Here is a 10653-nt window from a genome sequence, read left to right as displayed (position 1 = left end):
TTTCTTGAGAGTGAAACAATTCACAATTCTTTCCCCCATTTGTTTAACTCTGAGCGCCTTCTCCCTCTGCCCAACAGAAACACAAACACTTATCACTAGACCACTTCTGGTTACCCTCACCGATTCCACTATATGGAACCATTTCCGTGTTTGACCGCTAGGTTTTATGGGTATTATGACTGATACTGTGGTACTCAATGACACGTAACTGTCATAGCTATCTTGCCAGCTAATTTAGCTCATCAATCAGTATTTTCTTTGCTATTTCTGCACGATTGCACTTATTAAAGCCTTGAATCTCATAGGGACCTCACTGTCACCACTGCTCATCTAGCCAGCCATTAGCCAGCAGGGTTGCACCGGTTTCCATTGGACTAGAGTTTGCTAGGGTGACTAGCTAACTCGAGCTGATTATCATGTAGCAGAGTATGCTGACTAGAGTCACTAGCATGCTAACATTAGCTAGCTAGCTAATGTCGATACCACATAGTCGTGGGTCCGTAAAATCAAGAAGATTGTGTCTCCCGAGTGGCGCAGAGATCCTGGTTCGAATCCAGGCTCTGTCGTAGCCGGCCGTGACCGGGAGACCCATCGGGCCGCGCACAATTGGCGTCATCCAGGGTAGGGGAGGGAATGGCCGGCAGGGATGTAGTTCAGTTGGTAGAGCATGGCGTTTGCAACGCCAGGGTTGTGGGTTCGATTCCCACGGGGGGCCAGTATGAAAAATACAAAAAATAATGTATGCACTCACTAACTGTAAGTCGCTCTGGATAAGAGCGTCTGCTAAATGACTCAAATGTTAAATGTAAATTGTACTGAACTCGTGACAAAATCATGTTTTGACATTGTAGTGGCTATTGATGTTTTGGTTATTTGCTTTTTGCTTAGTGACATTGCGAATATAATCTTTTTGGCATTTAATCCGGTTTTGGCATGAAAAAAATGACAGAAATCGCAAATTCCCATGAGATACTTCGATAATTTGTGCACCCACGGATACGGAGCCTCAGAAATAAGAGATCTGGTCACGGATTAGGAGCCACTCCGTAATATTCTGTTGCAATCTTCAGTTGGCTCCTCTTGACTATATTATTGTGATGAAAACATATCTGACCTTGGGTCTGTGGCTTTAGCCTACCTGTTCTAGCTGGGGCCCTTCTGGCGTACATCACGAAAGGAAAATAAATTGAAGGGGATTGATTTACATGGGGGAAATGTTTGTTACTTAGCCTACATCAGATAGAAATGCAATGAATAGAGCTGATGTGCAACCTTATTCTACATGTCAGAGAGGCATGTTTGTTCTACATAGTGTATTTCTATCTGAACTTTCCAAAACGTTGTGTCCTGCTGAACACGCCCCACACTGGAAGTACAGAAAATCATTTAAAGATGCACTAGGCAGAAATCGTGTCACCATTTCCTGGTTGGTCAAATTAAAATAGTTCGCCTAATTTCAGTTTATGTGACAAAAACAAGCAAGTATAGTGTAGAGAATCATTGTACCATCTAAACCGCTGTGAACTATCTTTTCCATAACCAAAGATATTGTATTTTCAGCTGTTTGAAGCTGCTGTACAAAACCGAAAGTAAAAGACGCAAAAACGAAACTTAAGAACAGGAAACATAGAAATAGAGCACATAAAATAGATCTGCCACTTCTTATAGACTTGCTTTCAATGAGAATGACAAATCTATAACACACATTTCTATGTGAATTTGGTTGGTCACTCAAAAAGTTACATATTGCAGCTTTAACTGCTTCCCTGTTGTTAATTAAGTACAATGTTAATTCAAAGTTAATTCATTCATTCAGACTATTTATCACTTACTAAACATATTTGATGATAATGAAGTAAGTTTTGATATGAGTTGGTTCTCTTTAACTTTTGACCAATTTTAAAACAGTTTGTGACGTTGATGCTGCTGTATTCAAGATGTCTCCCAAACATAGAGAATGATAGAGTCCTCTAGTGGCCAAAAGGCAATTATCCCATGGGCAGCGCCATTGAGGGCTTCCACCATGCTTCCGCCCTTTTAATGTCGTCACAGTAGTCAACTGGGTGGGGATTCCTATGGGTTGTAGACTCAATGTCGCTGCCACAGACGTTATAATGGCACAGATATAAAGATGAGTCCTCTATCTATCTCTATGCCCACATAGAGACGATAGGATTATGGTTTAGCTTGCGAATTAGTTTTATTTTAGATTGTTTCTTTTCTTTTTTGTTTTCCTTTAATTTTGTGTTTTGGACAGATTATTAGATGGAGAACGGTGGTTTATCATGAAACTCCAGACTCAGTATGACAGGTATTTTAAGCCTTTCTACTTGCATTGCTAATGAAATGTCATAACAACGGTAGCCTAGCTAGCTGCTAACGTTAGCAAAGTTCTGTCACCCGAAATCTAACAGTAATTAGCTAACTAACTGCCATCACTCTCGTTCATCCACCCCTCCTCTCCCATTTAACTATTCCCCATGTCGTTGTTGTAAATATGTGTTTTCAGTCAATTTACCTAGAAAAGTAAGGGTACTGTATTTGTATCATGTCATCAGTGCCAACACGGCCAACAACCTCTTATTTATCTTATATTTGTCAAAAAGCTGTCAATTGTAATGTTGATCTGACAGCTTGCCATAGTTAACGACACAGTTAACGTTAGTTAGCTGTTTCGCTAGCTACTAACGTACGTTAGTTAGCTAACTGTCACTCCCTAAATGTAAACAAAAGAGAAAACAGTTGCTAGATAGACAAGTACAAAAGTGTGTATTGATATTGGTGAAAACACCTTCCTGAATCTCTGACTGTCATTTAGCCAGCCAAGTAACATTACTAGGCTGCATCACAATATTTGTTTATGCTGTCAACAACCTGTAAGTTACTGTAGCTAGGCCTAGCTAGCGAACTTAGCTAGAAAACGTTAGCCAGATTGTTAGCTAACATCTGCACATTATAACCACGCTATCCTCTTAACCTCTAACACTTTATTTGTTGAAGGAGTGATTCCAAAAGAACGTTGAAATCGAGGGAATCACCAACTGTGATGCAGCCTAACTCCAGCGAGCTGGGTGCTCATCAGGCAGGACATGGTTTGTCCCTGACATTACTGCCAGAACTACTGACCAGGACACCAGCAGGGGCTACCGGGGGCTCTGCTATCCCGGAGACTAGTGGAGAGGTCCGGGTACCTATCCTCTCCAGCGGGCCCTGGGAGTCATGTAGAGGAGGGGCGTCATCCCGTAGGTCCAGAGCCAGTTCCAGAACCAGTTCCCACAGCCACTCCCATTCACATGGTGGGGGACACCAGCACTCCCACAGTGAGGCGGACCCGGCTGATGCTGATCTGGAGTCAGGGGAGCCCAGCACCTCATTCTCAGAGCTGCGCTACCTCTTCCGCTGGGTTCAGAAGAGTCTTCCTTTCATAATCATCCTCTGTGCTAAACTGGTCATCCAACATGCCCAAGGTAGGTGTCGGGTAACAGTAACATACAGTTGAAGTCGGAAGTTTACATACACTTAGGTTGGAGTCATTCAAACTTGTTTTTCAACCACTCCACAACTTTCTTGTTAACAAACTATAGTTTTGGCAAGTCGGTTAGGACATCTACTTTGTGCATGACACAAGTAATTTTTCCAACAATTGTTTACAGACAGATGATTTCACTTATAATTCACTGTATCACAATTCCAGTGGGTCAGAAGTTTACATACACTAAGTTGACTGTGCCTTTAAACAGCTTGGAAAATTCCAGAAAATGATGTCATGGCTTTAGAAGCTTCTGATAGGCTAATTGACATCATTTGAGTCAATTGGAGGTGTACCTGTGGATGTATTTCAAGGCCTAAAAATGTATACCTCCACAAGTCTGGTTCATCCTTGGGAGCAATTTCCAAACGCCTGAAGGTACCACGTTCATCTGTACAAACAATAGTACGCAAGTATAAACACCATGGGACCACGCAGCCATCATACCGCTCAGGAAGGAGACGCGTTCTGTCTCCTAGAGATGAACGGACTTTGGTGCGAAAAGTGCAAATCAATCCCAGAACAACAGCAAAGGACCTTGTGAAGATGCTGGAGGAAACAGGTACAAAAGTATCTATATCCACAGTAAAACGAGTCCTATATCGACATAACCTGAAAGGCCGCTCAGCAAGGAAGAAGCCACTGCTCCAAAACCGCCATAAAAAACCCAGACTACGGTTTGCTACTGCACATTGGTACAAAGATCGTACTTTTTGGAGAAATGTCCTCTGGTCTGATGAAACAAAAATAGAACTGTTTGGCCATAATGACCATCGTTATGTTTGGAGGAAAAGGGGGGGGCTTGCAAGCCAAAGAACACCATCCCAACCGTGAAGCACAGGGGTGGCAGCATCATATGCTGTGGGGTGCTTTGCTGCAGGAGGGACTGGTGCACTTCACAAAATAGATGGCATCATGAGGAAGGAAAATTATGTGGATATATTGAAGCAACATCTCAAGACATCAGTCAGGAAGTTAAAGCTTGGTCGCAAATGGGGCTTCCAAATGGAAAATGACCCCAAGCATACTTCCAAAGTTGTGGCAAAATAGCTTAAGGACAACAAAGTCAAGGTATTGGAGTGGCCATCACAAAGCCCTAACCTCAATCCTATAGCAAATCTGTCAGCAGAATTGAAAAAGCGTGTGCGAGCAAGGAGGCCTACAAACCTGACTCAGTTACACCAACTCTGTCAGGAGTAATGGGCCAAAATTCACCCAACTTATTGTGGGAAGCTTGTGGAAGGCTACCCAAAACATTTGACCCAAGTTAAATAATTTAAAGGCAATGCTACCAAATACTAATTGAGTGTATGTAAACTTCTGACCCACTGGGAATGTGATGAAAGAAATAAAAGCTGAAATAAATAACTCGCTCTATTATTATTCTGGCATTTCACATTCTTAAAATAAAGTGGTGATCCTAACTGACCTATGACAGGGAATTGTTACTATGATTAAATGTCAGGAATTGGGAAGAACTGAGTTGAAATGTATTTGGCTAAGGTGTATGTAAACTTCCGACTTCAACTGTAGCTATACAGTCAGGAACAACTTTTTATTTATCTCAAGTTAGTTTGTATGATATTTCTTTCATGACTTTGTTGCAGGTCTAGCTGTTGGAGTTGGCTTATTTACAACTTTTCTTTACGCGAATAAGAACATTCAAACCCAAGTCTTTCTTCAGGTAAGTCACTAACAGTAACACAATTTCTTAATTAATTTCTACATCAGTGTTTAAACACTATTCAAACCTCTGAATCTGATCCTTCATGTATCTCCTCAGGATCGTCGGTCAAAGATAGAGTGCGTATGGCTGCTCCTCTTCCTGGCGTCCTCCACACTCCTGCTTTACTACACTTTTCTCACTGAGACACTTTACTATTGGTAAGACACTTCCCGCTACTTCACTTACCAGAGCATACCTGGGCCCAGTTTCCCCATAGCAATGGAATTTATGCTTACGAGTGTTTTTAAATGATGCCTCTTTCCTACAACGGCCGAAGATGTAACATGTGATTCCCAAAAACACTACGCAGAGAGAACGTTCGCTAAGTGCGTCGTTGAGGCATGTGTCGATACTGATAGGATCGAAATAAAGGCAGCGCTGCTCTTGGATCAGCTTTCTCCATTCAAATCTTACCTTAACATTATCATTTTTCCATAATACTGACGACGGATCAGCTCCTAGAAAGATATTATCGCCTTTGACTGCAGATATTGAGGCGTCTTATTCTAATGCTTACCCTATAATAATGCACTAAATCTAGATTTGCTACATCATTGCGCACATGTTGTTACACATCATTAAATATATTGAGGCAAAAATGTGACATTAGCCTACAATTAGCAAAATAGAAAATTGATTTAAATATTATAAATTATATAGGCCTGTAGCCTATACTGTAAGCTATTTATCTTTTAATTCAATCATCTCGGTTTAATTTGAAGCATCGTTTTATCCTTCGCTTTTTTGTAACCATTGCAAAGATATTGGCAATGTATTGTATTTGTAGTCAACTTCGTTGTGAAGTTATTGGCGGTCACAGAGAGACAGAATCAAGATGTTTATCTATGTTTAGCGGAGGTCTCCTGTTTATAAAGTGACGTGCTAAGGAAAAACGCATCTAACGACACACTTAGCTGTTCTATAACTAGCTTTTTCAAGTGCAACTTTAGTAACAGCTCAGAGATTTAACAATGCTCCTTTGAAGCCTTAAGATTATTTTGGGAAACCGGGCCCACAATAGAATAGGAAAACCTTATTGGATACACAATGTGGACATTTTGCGAATGACATCATAGTGGCATAATACACAAAAGAGGCAGACATTAAAATCATCAGGAGCATAATATTGTATCCACATCTTTCTCAGCCTCATCTTCCTGAGCCCGGCTGTTGAGCCCCTGGGTTTCTGGGAGGTCCTATGGGTGGTGGGCGTCACCAACTTCACACTCAAGTTCCTTATCATGGGGTTCAAGTGCCTTATCCTACTGCTGCCCTCTAAACTGGTGACCTACAGAGCCCAGGTAAGGAAGAAATACAATACATCTTTATTGATCCACTATACAATTGTAAATTTTTCTGTCACAGATGGAAGGATGCTCTCTCCAGTTGTGTGACTACTAGTAGGCTCTGCTCATTGTCTCTTGTCAGATACAGATGACAGATGGATCTAGTCTCCACTGTGGAGGACTAAAATAGAAATCACAGCACTTGTCAGTAGACATACAGTGCATTCGGAAAGTATTCAGACCCCTTCCCTTTTTCCACATTTTGTTACGTTACAGCCTTATTCTAAAATTGATTAATTAACACATTTTCCTCATCAATCTACACACAATACCCCATGATGAGAAAGCGAAAACAGGTTTTTAGAAATGTATGCAAATGTATAAAAAAAACAAAAAACGTCTTTACATAAGTATTCAGACTCTTTGCTATGAGACTCGAAATTGAGCTCAGGTGCATTCTGTTTCCATTGATCATCCTTGAGATGTTTCTACAACTTCATTGGAGTCCACCTATGGTAAATTCAATTGATTGGACATGATTTGGAAAGGCACACACCTGTCTATGTAAGGTCCCACAGTTCAAAGACCATGCCATGAGGTCGAAGGAATTGTCCGTAGAGCTCCGAGACAGGATTGTGTCGAGGCACAGATCTGGGGAAGGGTACCAAAAAATGTGTGCAGCATTGAAGGTCCCCAAGAACACAGTGGCCTCCATCATTCTTAAATGGAAGAAGTTTGGAACCACCAAGACTCTTCCTAGAGCTGGCAGCCCGGCCAAACTGAGCAATCGGGGGAGAAGGGCCTTGGTCAGGGAAGTGACCAAGAACCCGATGGTCATTCTGACAGAGCTCCAGACTTCCTCTGTGGAGATGGGAGAACCTTCCAGAAGGACAACCATCTCTGCAGCACTCCACCAGTCAGGCTTTTATGGTAGAGTGGCCAGACGGAAGCCACTCCTCAGTAAAAGGCAAATGACAGCCCGCTTGGAGTTTGCCAAAAGGCACCTAAAGGACTCTCAGACCATGAGAAACAAGATTCTCTGGTCTGATGAAACCAACATTGAACTCTTTGGCCTGAATGCCAAGTGTTGCGTCTGGAGGAAACCTGGCACCATCCCTACGGTGAAGCATGGTGGTGGCAGCATCATGCTGTGGGGATGTTTTTCAGCGGCAGGGACTGGGAGACTAATCAGGATTGAGGGAAAGATGAACGGAGCAAAGTACAGAGAGATCCTTGATGAAAAACTGCTCCAGAGCGCTCAGGAACTCAGACTGGGGCGAAGGTATACTTTCCAACAGAACAATGACCCTAAGCACACAGCCAAGACAACGCAGGAGTGGCTTCGGGACAAGTCTCTGAATGTCCTTGAGTGGCCCAGCCAGAGCCCGGACATGAACCCGATCGAACATCTCTGGAGAGACCTGAAAATAGCTGTGTAGCGACACTCCCCATCCAACCTGACAGAGCTTGAGAGGATCTGCAGACAAGAATGGGAGAAACTCCCCGAATACATGTGTGCCAAGCTTGTAGCGTCATACCCAAGAAGACTCGAGGCTGTAATTGCTGCCAAAGGTGCTTCAACAAAGTACTGAGTAAAGGGTCTGAATACTTATGTAAATGTATTATTTGCTACAATTTCTAAAAACCTGTTTTTGCTTTGTCATTATGGGATATCGTGTGTAGATTGATGGGGAGGGGGGGGGACGATTTAATCCATTTTAGAATAAGGCTGTAACGTAACAAAATGCGGAAAAAGTCAAGGGGTCTGAATACTTTCCGAATGCATTGTAGGTTCTACCAGCATTTTGGGGGCCCAAAAGGTATGGAGAGAAAGCATTAATCTATTGCCTTTCTGTCTGTCCCCAGGGGCGGTGGTACATGCTGACTGAAGAGGTGGGCCAGTTGTACCAGGCTGTGGCTCCCACCCCGCTGTGGTTCCGCTACCTGGTCACCTACCAGAAAGTGGATGGAAACACTGGCCTCACCCTGGGAGTCCTGCTGGCTCTGGTCTACTTCATACTCAAGGTGACTGACCTTATGACTGCATTTATCAAAGATGTATGCTTCGAAGTGGATTCTTAGTAGTGGAAGTTGTGAAAAAAGTAAAGGCTACATTTTTTCCCCCACCTTTGTTTAAATGTACTTAACGCTTGCTTTTTAAATGTAGCTTTTAGGATTGTATGGACAGTGGGGGTCTTTCCAGAAAACAGTGAGGATATTTCTAAGTGGTGAGGTACAGTACTTTAAATACATCAACATGTCAACTTTTTCCTTAGTGGTGGTATGTGGGTTGACTGACAAGTAACTACTGTCTAATCTTGCTCATGTGTAGATCATGTGTATCATGTGAGTATAATGCCGACACTTGTAAGAGTTTGGATCAGTGTTGACTGTGTGGGTTGTAAATATGTGTTGTTCCTCCTCCTCAGCACACGGGGGCAGCAGCCACCAGGAGCCAGTGCAGTGAGGCTGGGGACATCTGTCCTATCTGTCAGGCAGAGTACAGAGACCCAAGGGCCCTCCTGTGTCAGGTAAGATGCACAACTCATCCATGGGACAGCAAACACTAATATTACTGACTTTTCTTTACTCCTACTATGTAGTCACACATACTAGTTTGATGATTTCAAAATTCCATCCACACAAGAGGATACTCAGTGTTCCTTTTGATACTGAGCATGGTTGGATAAAGAATACCTGTTTATTCTCTCTCTCAACAACAGCACATTTTTTGTGACGAGTGCATTGCTCTCTGGTTCAACCGGGAGAAGGTGTGTCCACTCTGCCGCACGGCCATCACAGACAAGGTCCACAAGTGGAGGGACGGGGCCACGTCACCTTACCTCCAAATCTACTGAGAGAAGGAGACACTGTTTGCGATGTGTGAATGACAGTTGTATTGACAGCTATACTCCACTCCTCATTGGCTTGTGAAGCTGATGACCACACTGTTCCTCCATTCATTAAGGGCTGTGCCCACTACTGGCCATGTCAGTAAGGGCACATCATATTTGCAATAGGATTGGGATTCATTCAGCACCATGGCATGTTACTGTTACTGCTGCAACTCCCTCTCCGACCATCACTTTTCTACACGACTGACTGACGATAGTTCTCTCTGCATGCCCTCTAGTGCTCTTTTTAGTTTATCTGCTTTTCTTTTCAAACATTTATATTTTTTTATCAGGATGTGGAAATATTGTTTTGTTTTGACAGCCAGCCTAAAAAAACAGAACAGACAGCCTCTTTCTTTATTAGACAGAGCTGTCAGGGAATAGCCTGGAACCACATCTGTGTTTGCCATTGACCATAGGAGTTGGCAAGACAGCACAAACTGATCTTGCACCAGGCTAGTCCGGGAATACCTGGGGGTTTCTTCTACCTGTAAATAGGGGTGGGTTCATGAGAGGAATATGTTAGAATATAGAAGTATTTCAATCAGATTTATTATATCACTACCTCCTAAATCATAACAAATGCAGACACATTTTGATCTGTGTTTGGTAGATACTCTGTCTTTCAAACACTTTTCTCTTCGAGTGGCAAAGGATCCTGCGTGTTGCAAAGGGGATGCCATTCTGTGTCTGATATAGGCACTCAGGCTAGTAGTGGTTAAAGATCAAGAAGGTACTCAACACCTTGAGAAACAATAACAAACACAAAGGTTGATGATATTTAAGAAGTTCTTAATTTTGGGGATTTGTTATTGACAAATGAGATTGTGAGATTTGGTTTGATCCATAAATTATTTTTCTAAAGCGATGATGGTTACAGCCTTTTTGAAAACCAAAGAGTGGGAGAATCCATTTATTTTATTACCATATTTAATTATGTAGTGAAATCAGTTCATTTTTTATCTTGCATAAAGTCATTCAATCAACAAATGAAATTAAATATCAAATTCCTTTTCTTTTCAATTATAGCCTACTAACAATTGGCTCTGGGCATTTACATTTACTCATGATATAATACACACAAACATGTTTAAGCATGTTATGAACCAACTTTGTCTTTCAGTTATTTACAACCCATTCATCTTTAAAATGAAGTGTGCAGAGGTCTGAGGGACACAGAAAAGCATCAATCTAGCCTGTTCCTGTTCACATGGACTG

At 42.1% G+C, this 10653-nt stretch overlaps 1 protein-coding gene across 2 annotated transcripts; it reads left to right on the top strand.

Annotated features, from left to right (window-relative positions):
* The first annotated feature begins 2088 nt into the window (after positions 1–2088).
* Positions 2089–10545, top strand: LOC121579765 (E3 ubiquitin-protein ligase RNFT1). Of its 2 annotated transcripts, XM_041894646.2 has the most exons (9): positions 2090–2311; positions 3001–3467; positions 5137–5213; positions 5313–5413; positions 6403–6556; positions 8408–8566; positions 8709–8774; positions 8971–9072; positions 9265–10545. In XM_041894646.2, the coding sequence occupies exons 1-9, from the start codon at positions 2286–2288 to the stop codon at positions 9397–9399; spliced, it is 1287 nt and encodes a 428-aa protein (XP_041750580.1). In that variant the 5' UTR covers positions 2090–2285; the 3' UTR covers positions 9400–10545. The 2 variants fall into 2 exon arrangements, with proteins under 2 accessions (XP_041750581.1, XP_041750580.1); XM_041894647.2 differs by lacking the exon at positions 8709–8774 and having other exon boundaries at positions 2089–2311.
* Positions 10546–10653: the final 108 nt, after the last annotated feature.

Source organism: Coregonus clupeaformis, chromosome 13 (assembly GCF_020615455.1).
Source record: "Coregonus clupeaformis isolate EN_2021a chromosome 13, ASM2061545v1, whole genome shotgun sequence".
Classification (NCBI taxonomy): Eukaryota; Metazoa; Chordata; class Actinopteri; order Salmoniformes; family Salmonidae; genus Coregonus; species Coregonus clupeaformis.
Note: the sequence above shows the minus strand (reverse complement) of the source record. Positions and strands in the feature narration are given on the sequence as shown.